The sequence below is a fragment of the Vulpes lagopus genome, chromosome 4, assembly GCF_018345385.1.
Source record: "Vulpes lagopus strain Blue_001 chromosome 4, ASM1834538v1, whole genome shotgun sequence".
In the NCBI taxonomy this organism is placed as follows: Eukaryota; Metazoa; Chordata; class Mammalia; order Carnivora; family Canidae; genus Vulpes; species Vulpes lagopus.
Window position 1 is genome coordinate 97,915,354 of NC_054827.1, and position 18,579 is coordinate 97,933,932.

The window sequence follows — 18,579 nt, forward strand, 5'->3', positions numbered from 1 at the left end:
CCAGGCCACTCCAGGCAGGCCCTCAGCCAGTCAGCACCCAGCTCAACCAAGCATGAGTGCTCCAGAGTGAAAAGAATCTTAAACCCACCGGGCACAGGACTCCCAACCTCTTCCCCATCCCACCTGCAGACCACCTGTTTTGAAAACTTTTATATATTGAATGGATGGCAATTAAATAGGAAAATATGACTTGACTTCAGAGTGTGACCCTTAAACAGTTGAGCACGGGGCCTGGAGGCCCCTCTGAGGAGGGAGAAGTGGGGGTTCCCCCATTGTCTTCCAGGATACTTCCATGTATTGTGCACCTTCAGAGTTGCGCTCCAACACCCTGTTTGCCAGTAAAGCAGGGGCTGCCAATTCTCTACCCTCAATGACAATGCAGGCTGCACAAAGCTCTAGTAGCTGGCTCTAAGGCTCAAGGACTCTTCAGACAAATCCTCAAACACAAAACCCTGTGGATCTCTCAGTAAACTCAAGGTGCTCAAGGGAACCAAGGCAGACAGAGGCCCTGCTCATCAGGTTATGAGAAAGATTTCAATTGAGTTTGACTTTGTTTTTATTTGACTTTTTGGTCACAGGCCCTGTTATCACCTTTTCGAATCTTCCTTCCTCCCTATAAACTCCAGCCGAAGTTCAGAAGGTTCTCAGGGAAACCAACGTTGGATAATAAGACCTGGAAGGGCCTTTTTCATGAAGAAATCCTTCTTTAATGTAGGTTTATGGCTGGGCACAGTCTGTGGTTTTATGTAGCAACATCTGATTAAAAGATGCCCAGTGTATCCTGGGGCAGTAGACAAATAATTGCAGTGCTTAATTTTCCCATGTGATGATTAATGAAAGATTTGCTCATTTTGTACATGTGGGAAAGAGGCAACGTTCATATATTTGGCCTTGAAAACTTTTCAGTATTGCCATCCTGACACAGTGTGACATGGGGCTGGCCCTCCTTGCCACCGTTACTCCAGGCGTTTGAAAACAGAACAAGCTTTTGATGCCAAAAAGCACAGTGGAGCGTGGAGGCAGGTATTCCCAGCCTATCTTTATGTAACCTAACACACGTACATGGTGAAACAAATATATCTTCCCCACACATTAGATAAACAATGCATCCCATAAATGAAGATCATTCGTCATTAAAGCTCTCATCATTACTAACATCTTAGACCTGCCACAAGGCTTTTCTCAAGTAAGAGAAGAAAATATTCCTACTTGTACTGCCTCTCCTATGGAAAATTTCCTGTCTCTGACCTTGTAGGGGCCAATCAGAAGGGCTGGCCCCAGGAGACAGGAGAATGTTTAGTAATGAATTTGGCTATGACTTGGCTGTGTTACACTGCAAAGCTCACTGTCCTTCTCTTAGTTTCAATTGCTTTATATGTTAATAGGGAGAAGAATAATTTCCCTTCCTTCTTTCCTTCCTTCACCCCTTCTTCTTCCTTCCTTTCCCTTCCCTTCCTTCTTTTTCCTTCAATTTTTTTATTATGGAAATTTTTATTCCAGACATAAATGTAGAGAGAATAGGAAAATGAGCCCTCATATACTCCTCACCAGCTTCAACAATGATCACTTCCACTCACTCCTAAAGCTAATCCCTAAACATCAGTAATTTTATCTGTATATATTTAAGAATTACATTGCTTATTTATTGCTGCTGTCTAGCTGCTTGAAACAACAATAATCTTTTAGATTATGATTCTATGGGTTGTCAATTTGGGCTGGGATTAGCTGAATGGTTCTTCTGTTGGTTTTGTCTGGCTCTCTAACATCTAACAGATGCAGCTAGCTTGAGATCTGATTGGGGCTGGACAGTCTTTGATGGCCTCACTCACATGTCTGGCAGTTAGCCAAAGTGCCTCAGTTGTCTACATGGCCTCTCCAGCAGACTAGCTTGGGCTTGCCCCCATGGTGGCAACATTCCGAGACTTTACAGTGGCAAGAGAGGGCAAGCCCCAATGTGCAAGTACTTTTCAAGCCTCTGCTTGTGTCCTGTTTGCTAATATCCTATTTTCCAAAACAAGTCATGTAGCCAAGCTTGCAATCAATGTGGGAGAGGGGACGGAAATGTACAAGGACTTAGAAACAGGAATAATTCATTGAGAGCCATTACCGCAGTGATCTACCACAAGAGTATATTCCTAAAACAGAAGCCCCCCCCCCAGCATTAACATAACCACAAGGCCATTATCACAGCCTACACAATTAACTACCCATCTTAATATTGACAATATCCAACTCAGTCTCTAGAGTTGTCCAATTGTAACATAATTATTTCTGTTTTTGTTGTTACTTGTTTATAGTTGGTTTTTTGAATTAGGACCCAAAGAAGCCCACACTTTGCATTTGGAAAAGTCTCTTAAGTCTCTTTAAGTCTATAGATTCTCTGTTCTCTCTCTCTTTGATGTTACCATAATTTATTGAAGAATGTGTGTTGCTTTTCCTTGTCCAGAAGAATTTTCCATATTCTGATTATACTGTTTGCTTCCCTTGGTGTTGTTTAACATGTTCTTCTGTCCTCTACTTGTGGTTAGATGCAGGTCATTAGATCAGAAGAACCCATCAGACTCCAGTGAATGTTTTTTGGCAATGTTTCATTAGGTGATGTGATGCATTTCCACCAGCAGGTACATAATGTCTAGTTGTATCTCTCTTAGTGATGTTCAGATTAACCAGAGAATTCAACATGTATTTTCAATACTACCCATCAGAGTCCATTCAATGAATGTACTCAGCAGTAATCATGGCTTTTATTTATTATTTCATTAGGTATTGCAGTGTAAGATTTTCTGGAGTTTGGATGATAACAATTCCATTCATGAGAGTTTTTATCCAGTTGTATTGGCATACAGTATAGATTTAAAGCATGTGCATTAATGATTTGATTTATACATATCTTGAAATGATTACCACAATATATTTACTTATCATTCATCACCTCATAGCAAGACAAAAAATAAAGAAAAAAATTTTTTCTTGTTATAAGAACTCTTAGGATCTACTCTCTTCACAACTTTTATATATACCATCCAGCAGCATTAACTATAGTCATTGTGTTTTACATTATGTCCCTCATTCATGAGTTTTAAAATCATTTTAGTAGGGCATAAGAAACCAAAATGTAACTCCCAAGGCACAGGAAACAAATGAAAAAATAGATAATTTGGGCAATACAAGACCTATAAACTTTTGTGTATCAAAGGACACAGTTAACAAACTGAGAAAGCAACCCACAGAATGGGAAAAAATATTTGTAAATCACATGTCTGATAAAGGGGCAACAACCAGAATGATTAATGAACTTCTATAACTCAACAACAAAAATCCAAACAACCTGATTAAAAATAGGCAGAAAATTTGAATAGACATTTGAATAGACATATGGCATCTCAAAAGATCCCAAAATTCCTGAGAAAAAAGATGAAAGGTAGAGTTATCACACTTCCTGATTTCAAAATATATTATTACAAAGTTGCACCAATCCAAACAGTACGGTATTGGTATAAAAACAGACATATAGATCAATGGAACAGAATAAACAGTTCATAAATAAATCCTCACACATATGGTCAAATAATTTTTGACAAGACACTACAAAATGGGGAAAGGATAGTCTCCTTAACAAATTGTGCTCAGAAAACTGGACATCCATATGCAAAGGAATGAAGTTGGATCCTTACACCATATACAGAAATCAATGCAAAATGGACTAGAGACCTAAATGTAAAACCTGAAACTATAGAAATAATAGAATAAAACATAGAGGAAAAGCTTCATGACGTTGGAATGGCAAAGATTTGTTGGCTATGATACCAAAAGCATTGACAACAAAAGCAAAAGTGAACAAATGGGACTATATCAAGCTTAAAAACTTCCGCACAGATAAGGAAACAATCACCCAAGTGGAAAGATGACCTATGTAATAGGAGAAAATGTTTGCAAACCATGTATCTGATAAAGGATTAGTATCCAGAATATATAAGGAAATCCTACAGCTCAGCAGCAACAAAGCCAAGTAACTCAATTTAAAAATGAGCAAAGGACTTGAATAGACATGTCTCCAAAGAAGACATCCAGATGGTGAATAAGATTATGAAAAGATATTCAACATCACTGATCACCAGAGTAGAACAAATCTAAGCCACAATGAGATATCACCTCATGTCCATTAGAATGACCAACATCAAAAAAAATTAATAATATAGCAATTGTTGGTGAGGTGGTGAGGATGTGGAGAATTTGGAACTTTATGTACTGTTGATGGGAATGTAAAATGGTGTGGCTGCCATGGAAAACATGGATGACATTTCCTCAAATAATTAAAAATAGAATTACCATATGGTCCAGTAATCCCCATTTGGTATATAGCCGAAAGAAGTAAAAACGAGATCTTGGAGAGATATTTGCATTTGCATGTTCATTGCAGCATTATTCACAATAGCTAAGAGGTAGAAGCAAACTAAATACCCACTGATGGATGAATGGATAGAAAAAATGTGGTCTATACATACAATGGAAAATTATTCAGTCTTAATAAGGAAGGAAATCCTGTTATATGCTATAACATGGATGAAACTTGAGGACATTATGCTAAGTGAAATAAGCCGGTCACAAAAGGACAAATATTGCATGATTCCACCTATATGAGGGATCTAGAGTAGTCAGCCTCATAGAAACAGAAAGTATGTGGTTACCAGGTGCTGGTAGGTAGGAATAGGGAATTGTTGTTCAGTGGGTACAGAGTTTCAGTTTTGTAATATGTAAAAGCTTTAGAAATTTGTTGCACAACCATATGCACATAGTTAATGCTAGAGAATTGTACAATTTAAAGTGGTTGTAATGGTAAATTTTATGTTATGGGTTTTTACCACAATAAAAAAAAATAACAATAAAAAAATAACAGGTAATAGTCTGCAGGCCACAGTTTGCTAGATGGTCTAGCATCAAAAAAAAGGGTTGTGTAATTGAAAGCTTAGAATATTCGGGACACCTGGGTGGTTGAGTCAGTTAATCAGTTTTCACTCAGGTCTTGATCAGTCCTGGGATCCAGCTCTGTGGTGGGCTCCCCGCTCAGCAGGGAGTCTGCTCATCTCTCTCTCTCTGCCCCTCCCCCTTACTTGTGCGCTCTCTGTCTCTCTCAAATAAATAAATAAAATCTTTTTTTAAAAAAAAGAAAGTTTAGAATTTTCATCTTAATAATCCATTGTTGGTAATATGTATACTTTTAATACTCAAGTTTGACAGCTTCTGTAACAGCTTTCTTCCCATATGAACTATAAGAATTCCGACCATTTCAAGTGGATCGGACTCTTGTGCAGAGATTCATCTTAAACACTCTCTGAAGTGTGAACTCCTATTTATCAATTTGTCACTATAATTGGCATTTCACTGCTTTGGTGGTAATTTTACATGCTGTTTCAACTAGAGCTATCAGACATTGTCCAGACAAGATACATCCAAGACACTAAAACATCCCTGACACAATGTGATGTATAAATAATGTAATTACACACACAGACGTCCTCTTAGTTTATAGTAATGCTACAAGTGTGCCCTATGAACACAGCCATTCTAATAAGTCTTACTTCTTGCAGTTCCCAGTAATGGGCCCAGCTTGCAGAGACGGGTGGCTGGGAGAAACAAAGGGTCTTGGTGGATGCTGCCCAGTGTGACTGTGATTCCTTGTCTGCTCCATGGGCCTGGGACCTCAGGTAAGAAGGCTCACTACTCCTGTCCAGAGCTCCACTGCCTCAGCTCCGTTGGACCTAATGTTCCAGCCCTGAGCCTCCTGTTTGCCCAGAGGTAGCCCTTCCCTGAGGCCAGGTTGGACAGCTGTTCCCTTCTGCTAGCAAGGAAGGAGGCACTGAGGTTCATCCGGGGTTGAAGGAATCTAGGTTAACTACAATGGGAGGAAAACCAGGTAGTGCCAAACCCCAGCATGGAGAGCCAGGTCACGTCACCATCTAGCTGAAAATGAGAGCCTGGGTGAACTTGGAATCCTTTCTACCAGTCTGGTTCCCCTGGACACCTTTCTGATCCGTATGTTAGGATAACTTCTCCTCCATAGTGGACTCACCTAGAAGAGACAAGATCAAGGGTACTTACTGCAGATGGACCACTTGGCCCCACAGAGCTTTGGTTCTCTGGAGATAGTGAGTGTCTGCTTTGTGGTATTAGGGTGAAACCACGACTAGATAATGGATAGGAAAGCCTGTGCCCCACCTTGTGCTTTGGCTTAGATTTGTGTGGCACCTTTGAAGTGGGCTTAATTGTCCCTGCTCCCTGCAACCAAGTCTCCTACATCCTTGCAGAGACCTCTCTGCTCTCTACAGAAATCCACCCATGAATCCAGGAAAACTCATTGCTCTGCGACCCTTGGCCAGCTTGATGGTCCATCCCTTTCGTGAGGCCAAGGGCTGGAGTTTCCCCTACCCACACCCAGCACACTTTTTGGTGTGCCCTGCAAGAGGAAGGTGGGGTCATATCTTCCTGACGTCTGTGGTAGCATTCAAAACACAGGGTTTCTGGTCAGTGACATTAGGCTGCAATGATCCCTGAAAATCGCAGGGTTTTCTGTCTCTCTCCCTCTATCTGCCCCCCTGCAAGGGGATGGAGAGCATATATTCAGCAAGCCTGGCCTGGTGCAAAGATTTTTATCACACCGTGGGCTGTTATTTAAAAAAAAAAAATGGCTTGGTGGCAGCAGCAGGGGTAGCAGGGGGAATATTAGACTTTATACTTTTATTCAGTAATAAACTATGCCATTTATGATTAATGGCCATGGTTCTGTGATACAAGGAGGCTCTCATGGTGCTGGCTGAAAAGGCATCCCCAGACGGTCTAATGTCATTCTTGCTCACCTATGTTTCTTCAATGCCCAGGGGACCGGCAGGAAGCATTTATTAACTAACGTTATTCTAGACACACAGCAGAATTTGTTGTATAAGATTAAATCAAGTTCAAACATTTGATTCCAACATGGCCATTTCCACTGTTAGAACTTAGCCTCAACATAATTTTGTGTAGGGTTGAGAAGAAAAATCTAACCCACAGTATTTAGGTTGGACAGTTCCTGCTCAGGGTCAAAATCCCTTCATAACCAGTGAGCACACACATCTTCATCCTGGACCAGGTGTCAGGTCTTTCAGGCCTTCCCCTGTCCTAAAGGAGAAACCAGGCAAGGACTTCACCAGGGACCCAGGGTATAAGGATCCCAGGGGATGATGGAAGGTCCATGAGCTGAGCAGGGTCTCCATAGGTAGGTCATGACAAACAGGCTAACAAAATGTCATTTTCCAAGTTTTATGAAAGCTGTTTGATTGGGGTGTGGGTGGCCATCCTGAGAGGAAGAGAGAAGACACGAGTCAGGTCAGGCTGTCTGGTCACCCAGCTCTGCTGCTCTCTGGTTAAGTAACCCTGTTACATTAGTCAGTTGCACTGGGCATTTTTATTTCTCACCTGTAGAATGGGGGGTAATAAGGGCATCTACTTCCTAGCATTAAAGCAAGGCTTGAGTGAATTAATGCATGTAAAGCACTTACATATACTAATTTCATGGTAATATGATGCATGACTGATGCAGGTAAGCATGATGTTAGTGCTAGAATTGATATCTGGGTGAAAAGAGGCTAACTTTCAGCTAGAAGCCCCACATTTCTCATGCATAGCAGTGGCCCCTATCACACGGCCCATGGCTCTGAGCCTTGAGCAACTTGGAGGGACAGATGGGTAAGCCCCAGAGACCTTGGAGTCTTGGGGGAAGTGGGAGAGAGCAAGCCCAGTCAGCCTTCCAGAAGGTTCCATGGTGCACTAATGAGGAGGTCACACTGTGGCATTAACTGCCATTATTTCTAAGTCCATATAGTCATGCTCCAGTAAAGTTCCCTGCTGAGTGGATTGGGTTTTTCTCAATGATTCTTCATTGGGTAACCTATCTCCCCTGATGCTGACAAACCAAGTTGGACTCTCATCAAGGGATGGCTGTCTGGGGTTTCCAGCTTAGTAGGGGACAATCCAGCCAGCACTCAGCCCTGAACCTGTGCATGTGAGGGAGCATGTGGGTGTGGGGGTAGAGGACAGCTGAGAGTAGAGGGAGCCCTGGCTAAAACAGGGTGTAAGCCAGAGGAATGCGAATGGGGCAGGAATGACATCACTGGGCCTTATGGCTAGCCAGTAATCCCCGCACTTACCCGAGGTCACCACATCCACTTCTCAGACCCTCCCAGAGACATGGCAACACTGGTTCTGAGGAGCTGAGGCTTCAGGTGGTCAGGACAGCACAGCCTGGGCTGAGCTCATCTGAGACATGGCCCAGGACACACACTCAAGCAGCATGGGCGTGGTGACAAACAGCAGGATCTGAGACCTGGGTTCTCAGCTGCATTCTGAAACATTGCCATTATATGACATGTAGCAAGCCATCTAATCCCTTCAGATCAAGGCTGACTAATTTATGACATCAGAAGGCCCAATCCACTGCTCCTGGGAATAGAAGCAGAGCCCCAAGTGAAAGCGTGGCTGGGGGAGTGGGGGGCTCCTGACTAAGTATAAAGCCTCATCTGTGCTGTGCAAAGTTGATTTCCAGGTTCTCTTCTCCCCCAGCAAGCTCAGGATGAACTCTTCCCAGTTGAAACACTGGCTCATTCTTTCAGGCAAGAAGCTTCCAGGGCTGACTTGCTAAGAGACTCTTGTCAGAGGGTGGCTGACAGGCCCCACCTGCTGGCGATGGGGCGTGGGGATGGGCAGCCATGGCTGTGCAGGAGCACCAGCAGGTTGGGCTCTTCATGAATAATAGGGCGCCTCACAGAGCAGTGCCTCCTCATGCCGAACTCCAGTGGGCTCATTTCTTTTTCCTCATTAAATCCTTTTGTTCTACTGATTGGAAAAGTCACCTACACATGCACACACACACACAGACAAACTTAAAAAGAAATCAAGGCTAATTTTTGCTCAGTTTTAACTGCTGGTGAGTTATGAGCTTCCTTAGTGGAAAGAAAACTCTGAGGAGTTGTGACCTTATGTTTTGCTTCTGGATGTTTCTAAGTAAGCATGAGGTAGTGGAAGAGGCCCAGAAGGTAGCCACAGGCAAGGAGTGGAGAGTTGCTGCCCTGCCTCATCCTCAGGGTCTTGGCCAACAAAATGAAGGGGCTGCTGGCAGCAGATGATATTCCTTCCACACCATTTCTCCTCCAGGACCTTCTACCCACCTCCCGAGGGCTAGGAGCCCAATGAGGCCAGCTGGACTGGCTGTAAGTTCCGAACTCCCCATAAGTAGCTTCTCTCTGTTCACATGACAGGGCATCCAAGGATTGAGACCAGGATGTCACAGATGTGGATCTGGAGTGAATGGAGGGGAGACAGAATGGAGAAGGCAGGGAAAATGAATGTCCCCTGGTAGCTTCCTTAGGGTGGAGGCCGGCAGTGGGGAAGGCGGAGACCCAGACTCTCCCTCCCACACCCCCACTGCTCCAGGCCCACTTCACTTTGAGATACTTTGGAAAAGGTGCTTCTGGGCAAACCCTCACAGCATGGATCCCCAATTCCCTCCTTATGTGACCTTAGGAAAGTCACAGCAGGAGCTGAGGAGAATCTCCCATCCAGAGGAGGTAGGTATGCAACAGGTGCTCCCCCAGCTACTTCCTGAGGATACCAGTCTGACTGATGCCTGGGTCTTCACTTTCCTGAAGGAGATTTTACAGCTGAGGGCCAGAGTTAATGGTTGGCCCAAGAAATCAGGTTCTAGAGAAAAAGATGAAAGAAGGGTGCAAGGCAACTGGAAGGCAGAGAAGAGCTTTGAGAGTCATGTTTGATGGGGTCTTCTTCATTAAGGTTTCTGTGGGATGTGATACTAGCCTTCACCCTCCATCCATGAAGAAGTCAGGAAAACCCACCCACCTGTGCTATCCTTAATATGAGTGCATAGTTTGATGTTGGGGAGATATGATAAGTTACCAAGAATAATTCAAAGGTGCAGAGTGAGCACTCATGGGTGGCTTCTCACACTGAGATTGTTTTATAAGAAGCTCATGGGAAATGCATGAATTCCTGAATGCCACCCTCATGCATACCAAAAGCAGTGCACCCTTCCAGGCTAATGACAGGTAAGTTCAATGTGAGGGTACTTATAGTAACAGTGAGTCTTGAGGGTACCACTTGGTACATAGCTGTTGATGCAGGAGCACATAAAGGATCTTGAGGACTGTGTTAATCAGGATGGGCTAGGCGCTACTGTAGGAACAAATAACTGACATGTCAGGCCAGGGTTCAGTATGGTTGGTGGTTGGGGGAGAGGCAGTGGGTAAGAAGCTTCCTTGAGCCTGCAGTGGGGGCTACTCCCCTAATAGACCACCTTCTTTCATCTCCATTTTCAGAGTCATGTCCATTGGATTTGGCCCCAGGAGGTGGTTAATGACTTTGACAAAGAGCTCTCTCTGGGGAGAGACCAATTCAGAAGCTCACTCTCAGCAGGTCTGGAGGAAAGTTACCAGCAAGAAGTGGAGCTAACAGATGCATAGGGAAGGGAGTTGAGGAAAGGGCAGCCCCTGGAGCAAAGCTCAGCATGGGGCAGGGCCAAGGATGCATGCTTATTGGTTTCTTTGTTTTAAAGATTGAGGACTCTGAACATGTTTGAGTGTAGGTAGACCTGATTTAATAGGGTCATGGTAATTAAATGGTGTGAGGAAGGATAATTGTGAAAGTGAAGCTCTTGAGGAGGGCAAGGGCCACAGAGGGCAAGGGAGAGGCTGGCCTTGATGGAAGCAGAAAAGAGAAGATGGCTGATGACAGGACAGAGGAAGGGAAACATTTCCTAATTCCCCTGTTTGCTTTACCAACTGAGATGGGAGGCCATCAGGTATGAGATGGCGGGAAGGAGGTTTGCTGAATATTTAAAGGTAGAGGGAAAGTTAGAAATCCTTGACTAAGGGAGGAGGAAGGCAAAGGTACTGGGGGAATGTAGTAGGAATCCAGGCAAGTGAGTGACAGTGTGAGGCCAAATGTAGAAGCAGATTGATTCCAGCATCCTTGGTAACCTGCATCTAAATTCATGAACTCATCACAAACAGTCCATGAGTAAATGTGAGAGGCAGGAGGAAGAGGAGGAGAGGGAGAGAAGGGGAAGGGGAAGGAAAACTACTTTGATCAAGCCTGGATGGTGCTCCAGGAGCCAGGCAAAGCTTTTATCACAGCATCCCTGTGATGTCAGAGTTGCCCCTGGCTCCCACTGACAAGTGGAAAACACACTTGGAGAGACCAAGCAACTTCCCCCAAGTCAAACAGCCTGCCAGTAACGAGCCCAGGTCAGTTCAGAATCTGTGTCTTAGCCTCTATACTGCCAGCTTTTTGCTCCTATGCACAAAGCAATCTGTTTTTGACAGGTATTTTTTTAACCCAAATGAACTGCTCTACAAACTCAGAAAGCAGATTACTTTGTAAAAACTCAATTGCTTCTGGTATCCTCTTTAGAGAGGACCATATCTTCCCCCTGGAAGTTCCATTTCTCCTTAAATTCCCAAAATATCCTCCCAGACTTGGTCATAAAGTTTCCTTGGTAAGAGGGAGGCAGATTTCTGCCTTCACTGTATGCGGCCACATGACAGCACCACCGAAGCCCAGGCCAACATAATGGGACACTGCAGACCTAATCTCCCCTGCAGGGGAGCCACAGCCTTGGAAGGGGGGCGTTCCCCACTACCTTAGACCAAGGTGGCCAGGAGCATCACCTGCTGTGCTCCTCATGATCATCCCCCCTCTCCACAGTCACTCTCCTAGAGCTACAGCTCCCAGGGCCCCTTGACCACATGTCTAAATATGCCGAAGTCATAAATTGAGCTACTATGTGTAAAGCTATAGTTTTTATGTGACTAAGACTTGGCAAAATATCACAGATGGCTGAATTTAATTACTGTGCATGTCTGAGTGTGTTGTTGATAGATTGGCATTGTTTGCATGAATAATAAAGTCATAATTCATAAACTTCTATTTATTCCATAACATTTATTTTTCATACCTATATTTCCTCAAAATCCCTAATTATATTGATATAATAAGATTCTCACAGATTTTACATTCACATGATAGGATGGCAAGTGAGACAACCTTTCTTGAGTCAAAATAGTTCTGTTTAATCCTCTTCACCTTGGAGAAACTTCACCCTGCTCAGGCAGTAGCAACTGGGATTACCACTCAAATTCTTAAAGCAATGCTTAGATTTGGAAGCCAACTGTAAAATTTACAAATTATGATAAAATATTGCAGGGGGTCACATGATAAATTTTTATTAATGTGTAAAACATCACAAAACATTTTAGTACTTTAATTTCATAATGAAAGTTTTCAACACTTACACAGTGGTTTTCGCTCATTCCTACTGTCCTCTTGAAGGGATATTTAGATTCAACACCAAGTATATAGTAAGTAACCATATTACACATACACATTTAAGAGGAGAGGTTTTGTCTTATTGTCTCCAGGTTTCAAATGCTAATCTTCCTGTTTGTTTTGCCTGACAACTTGCTTATATGGTGGATAGTGTTCCTGTGTGTTTGGTGAAAAAAAATTTCTGTGGAAATACATTCATTTTTTCTACAAGGATTTTCCCATTTGCCTCAGCCTTGCACTGCATAGACATTTCCTACCTGTGACCAATTATATGTTAATCTTGGGGATTTCTACATCTCAAGACAGGTATAAATTTAGACTCTAAACCCATGCACAGCAGGATTTTAAGATGGTTCCCAAGACCAACACCTTCTAGTATAAGTCCTCTACTATAATTCTTTCCCCATGACTGTGTGTGCAGAACCTGTACGTATAAGAGGATGTTACTTCCAAGATTGGGTCACTAATCGGTTAACCTTGAATTAATCAAGAGACAGACTTAATTTTTTTTTTTTTTAAATGAGGGAGACCATCCAATAAGATGATCCTGGGTGGGCATCAAAGTATCTTTTTTTTTTTTTTGGCACTGAACTTTTCTCATTTATTTTCAGAAAGACCCACTGATGGATTATTCTATGGCAACAGTATTTAAGAATAGTGATGAGTGGTACACTGGGTAACACACAGAATGAGGAAGAATATGCCCAACTAACCAAATCCTGGCCGGAGCAGAGTGGTCATTAGCACGCCAGGGAAGTTCATGAGTGACGGGAAACAATCAAACCTTGTATTTTTCTTTTCCCTTCACAAACTGGTATAAAATATTAAAAGTAAAAATATCACCAAAAATATATTTAGCCGAAGTGGAGGTGGGGCCAGAAGCTGGGACCCCTTCCACTGCAGGCTAGAGTAGGGCAGGAGGGTTTTATGGTCCGCATGGCCTTGCAGGGTAGAGGAGAGGGGAGGGCAAAGGGCACAGGGGGTAGGAAAGGAGAGAAGACAGCTGGAGGCAATGCACTCAGAGGAACCTTTAAAAGAAGGTGATGCATCAGAGAAACTGTCTCCTGCTGGCCTGGAAGAAAGTAAACTGTGATACTGTGAACTGCCCTTGCAGACCATGTGGCCAGGACCAAGAGTGACTTCAAGAAGTTGAGACAAGTCCCCAGCTGGCCCATAGCTAGCAAAGAAATGGGAACCCAGTCTTATAACCCCAAGAAACTGAATTTTGCCAACAACATGAATATGCCTGAAACAGGACCCCAAGATCCAAATGAGAGCATGACACTTTGATTATAGCCTGGTGAGACCCTGAGCAGAGGAGTCATGCTCAGACTCCTGAGCCGCAAAAACTGAAATAAATTTGACTTATCTTAGTCACTGAATTTGTGATGCTTTGTGACACTGCAATAAAAAAAGTAATATACCACTTGTGGCATAGGCTGGGATTTTGGTTTGTTCTTTATTTCCCCAAGTCCTCAATAAAAGACTCACTCTTGGAATGCCTGGGCGGCTCAGTGGTTGAGCATCTGCGTTTGGCTCAGGGTGTGATCCTGGGATCCGGGACTGAGTCCCACATTGGGCTCCCTGCGAGGAGCCTGCTTCTCCCTCTGCCTGTGTCTCTGCCTCTCTCTGTGTGTCTCTCATGAATTAATAAATAAACTCTTAAAAAAAAAAAAAGATTCACTCTTGTGGTGCCTGGGTGGCTCAGTTGGTTGAGCAACTGCCTTCAGCTCAGATCATGATCCCAGGGCTCTGGGATCGAGCCCCACATTGGGCTCCCTGATCAGCAGAGAGTCTGCTTCTCCCTCTCCCTGTGCCCTTATCCCCTGTGCATGCTCTCTCTCTCTCAAATAAACAAAATCTAAAAAAAAAAAAAAAAAAAAGACTGCGCCAGTGAAAGGAATTTCCACCACTCCATTTCCCTGAGGCTGCAGCCACTAACCAGGGACCTCAGTGAGGGCTCCTGCCTTCTGAGTGCCATAGCCGCATCCCCTCACTTGGGCCCATCTCTCAGCCTCAGTACTTTCCTCTCCCTACCCAGCTATGCAGTATCAGTCCCCCAATTTTTCTGGCCCCTTGAGAGTTTACCTCTTGCCCCTGGCTGCTTAGCACCTTACTTAGATTGGTTGAGTCCTGATTAACCAGCACTGCAACGTGATATCAGGCTACACTGGTGGTTTTCAAGTATGCCCTTGGCCCACGTTGGTCTGTGCTGAGCTTTCTCACCCCACAAACCTGCTCCTGAGGAGATTCTGGAAGGGTTGGGCAGGTGGTTGTAAGAAGGAAGCCCATATGTCAATCCTTGGAGAATCTTTCCCAGGCCATTTCCCTGAGGGAAAAGAGAATGGAGAAGGGATTTCCTCTCGTCTGCAGAAGCCCTGGGCTGCCCTCACTCCTCACATAACCTCAGGGTGGAGTCTCATTCCTACCCAATACCCTTCCTCTGAGTTTATCTTACTGAACCCTCCTTGGTTTTGGGGGTCACATTCTAGAGTTACCTGCTGACAGCAGGGTCCTCCTTCTCTGGCCGTGGTCAGCAACTCCCACCCTCTGACATCCAAGCTTCTCCTGATGGCAAGTCAATGAAGATGGCACCACTGAGCTGTGCAAGGCCTGGCTGGGGTAGTACCCAACATGTCATCCTGCCAAGCAAACGAGGAAGGGAAGCAGAGTTCGGAAGCTCCCTCTAGTCACTGCCCCAGTATCATTTACACTGAATCTCCATCGGAGATTACAATGGACACGTGGGTCTGGGCGTCAAGTGCTCCAAGGAGGTAGCCACTGCCATCCGTGGGGCCATCATCCTGGCCAAGCTTTCCATTGTCCCCGTGCGACGAGGCTACTGGGGGAACAAGATCGGCAAGCCCCACACTGTCCCATGCAAGGTGACTGGTCGCTGTGGTTCTGTGCTGGTGCGTCTCATCCCTGCCCCCAGAGGCACTGGCATTGTCTCAGCCCCTGTGCCCAAGAAGCTACTGATGATGGCTGGTATTGATGACTGCTACACTTCGGCCAGGGGCTGCACTGCCACCCTGGGGAACTTTGCCAAGGCTACTTTTGATGCGATCTCCAAGACCTACAGCTATCTCACCCCTGATCTCTGGAAAGAGACTGTGTTCACCAAGTCTCCCTATCAGGAATTCACTGACCATCTTGTAAAGACCCACACCAGAGTCTCCGTGCAGAGGACCCAGGCTCCAGCTGTGGCTACCACATAGTTTTATACAAGAAAAATAAAAGTGAATTAAAGCTTAAAAAAAAAAAAAAAAAAAAAGTGTAAATGTCCTCTGAGAATTCTTCATAATCCCATATCATGTTCTTCTTCCTTAAACTCTTAGGCCAAATGCCTCTGGTTCAAATTATGGCCTTGTTAGTCTCTAAGAGTACATTTCAAGGGAGTGTCAAGTGTTTAGATTATTTCTATGTTTCAAGAAATTTGTCTATTTCTTTTAGGTTATCTAATTAGTTGGCATACAATTGTTCATGGTATTCTCCTGTAACCTTTTTTTATCTCTGTAAAAATGATAGCAATGCTCCTCCTTTCAATTGCAATTTTAGATATCTGTATCTTCTTTCCTTTCTCTTTGTCACTCTAGCGAATGGGTTGTCAGGTTTGTTGATCTCTCCAAAGAAACAACTTTTAGTTTCACTGATTTTCTCAAATTTTTTCTTATTCTCTACTTTTTTCTCTCTGCTCTAATATTTATTGTTTTCTTTCTTCTGCTAACTGTGGTTTAGTTCATTTTTCTTTTTCTAGTTCCTTAATGTTTAAAGTTAGGTGTTTAATTTTAAGCTATACATCTTCTCCTGAAAACTCCTTTTGATGCATCCCACACATTTTGGTATGTTATAATTCCCTTTTATATATCTCTAAGTATATTCTAATATCCCTTGTGGTTTCTTCTTTGACCAATTAGTTGTTTGCTAATTTGAGTATATTGTTTAAATTTCTTAGTGAATTTTCCAAGTTTTACTCCAGTTATTGATTTGTTAATTCATCCCATTCTTGGTCAGACAAGATACTTTGCATGATATTCATCTTAAAAAAAATCTGTTGAGATTGGATCTAACATATGGTTTTCCCTAAAGCATGTCCCTTGTACAATTGAAAAGAATGTGTATTCTGCTAACATCAAGTGAGGTGTCCTGTATGTACCTGTTAGATCTCATGGTTTGTTGTGTTATTCGAGTCCTCTATTCTTTACTTACCTTCTGTATAATTGTTCTGCCTATTGCCAAAGGAAGGTTATTAATATCTCCAAGTATTACTGTAGTACTATTTCTCCCTTCAATTCTGTCAATGTTTGCTCCATTTATTTGGTGGCTCTAACAGTTGATCCACATATGTTTATATGTTATATCTTTTTAGTGACCTGACTTTTATTACTATAAATATATTATTATATAGTGTCCTTTTAAAACTTGTCTATATTTTGGATAGTAGCATAGTACTCCAGCTCTCTTTTGGTTACTATTTACACAGAATATCTTTTTCCATATTTACACTTTCAATCTGTTTGTGTCTTTGCATATAAAGTCAGTCTCTTGTAGATGGCATAGAATTGGATTATGTTTTGTTTTTGTTTTTGTTTTCTTTTTTCAAGATTTCATCTATTTATGAGAGAGAGAGAGAGAGAGTGAGAGAGGCAGAGACATAGGCAGAGGGAGAAGCAGTCTCTCTGCAGGGAGCTCAATGAAAGACTCAATCCCAGGACTCTAGGATCACGACCTGAGCCAAAAGCAGATGTTCAACCACTGAACCACCCAGGTGCCCTGAGTTGGATCATGTTTTTGTTTTTATTTATTTTTTTAAACAACTTTATTTTTTTAATTTTTATTTATTTATGATAGGCACACAGTGAGAGAGAGAGGCAGAGACATAGGCAGAGGGAGAAGCAGGCTCCATGCACCGGGAACCCGACCTGGGATTCGATCCCGGGTCTCCAGGATCGCGCCCTGGGCCAAAGGCAGGTGCTAAACCGCTGCATTGGAGATTTTATCCTTTCACATTTAAGTGATTATAAACAAGACTTATTTTTGCCATTTTGCTATTTGTTTTCTAGATGTCTCTTAGTTTCTGTGGCCCTTGTTTCCTCCAATATTGACTTTTTGTTTAGTTGATTTTTTATAGTGGAATTTTAAAATTCCTTTCTTAGTTCCTTTTGTATATGTCATAGATATTTTCTTTGTAGTTACCAAAGGGATTACATTTAATGTGCTAAAGTTATAAAAGCCTAATTTGAATTTATACCAACAAATTCAATATCATATGAAAACTCTACTCCTATACTCTTTTGTCCCCTCTTTGTGTTATTGATGTCACAAATTATATATTTATACACTCTGTACCAAGTATGATTGACAAATAATTGTTTTTATGCATTTGTCTTTTAAAGCATGTAACCATAAAAAAAAACCAAAAATTACAATAGTAATAAACTTTATAACTGCCATGTATTTAACTTTATCAAAATCTTATTTCTTCATAAGACTTCAAGTTACTAATTAAAACCCTTTCACTTCAACATGTAGGACTCCCTTCAGCATTCTTGCAGAGCAGATCTAGTGGAATGAATCCTGTTTTATCTGGAAATGTCTTCATTTCTCCCTCATTTCTGAAGGACACTTTGGGTGGATAAAGAATTCTCAGTTGGCAGGAGTTCTTTTTGTTTTGTTTTGTTTTTTTCTTTTTTTCTTTTTCAGCACTTTGAATGCATCAGCCATTGTCTTCTGGCCTCCAAAGTTTCTGGTGAGAAATTGGCTAATGATCTTATTGAGCATTGCTTGTCCATGTCAAGTCACCTCTCACTTATTTCAAGATTCTCTCTTTGTCTTTGTCTTTTGACAGTTTGATTATGATTTGTCTCATTGTGGGTTCTTTGAGTTTATCTTATTTGAAATTTGCTGAGTATCTTGAATTTACATATTCAAGTCTTTCATCAAATTTAAGAAGTTTTCAGCCATTATTTCCTCAAATATTCTCTCTCTCTCTCTCTCTCTTGCTCTCTCCTCTCCCTCTAGGACTCTAATATTGTGTGTGTTAGCCTTCCTGATGATATCTCATAGGTGTCTAAGGATTTATTCCCTTTTACTCATTCTTTTTTCTTTCTGTTCCTCAGACCTGATGATTTCAGTTGTCTTATCTTCTGGTTTGCTGATACTATCTTCTGCATGCTCAAAACTCATTTTGTACCCCTCTAAGTGAAT

General features: G+C 42.5%; 1 protein-coding gene across 1 annotated transcript; it reads left to right on the top strand.

The window, feature by feature from the left end:
* Positions 1 to 15,089: 15,089 nt before the first annotated feature.
* LOC121488833 (40S ribosomal protein S2-like) lies at positions 15,090 to 15,646 on the top strand (the record flags this gene model as incomplete). Its single annotated transcript, XM_041751110.1, has 1 exon — positions 15,090 to 15,646. A coding segment is annotated over one exon (501 nt), but the record flags the coding sequence as incomplete, so codon positions are not given.
* Between the last annotated feature and the right edge of the window lie 2,933 nt (positions 15,647 to 18,579).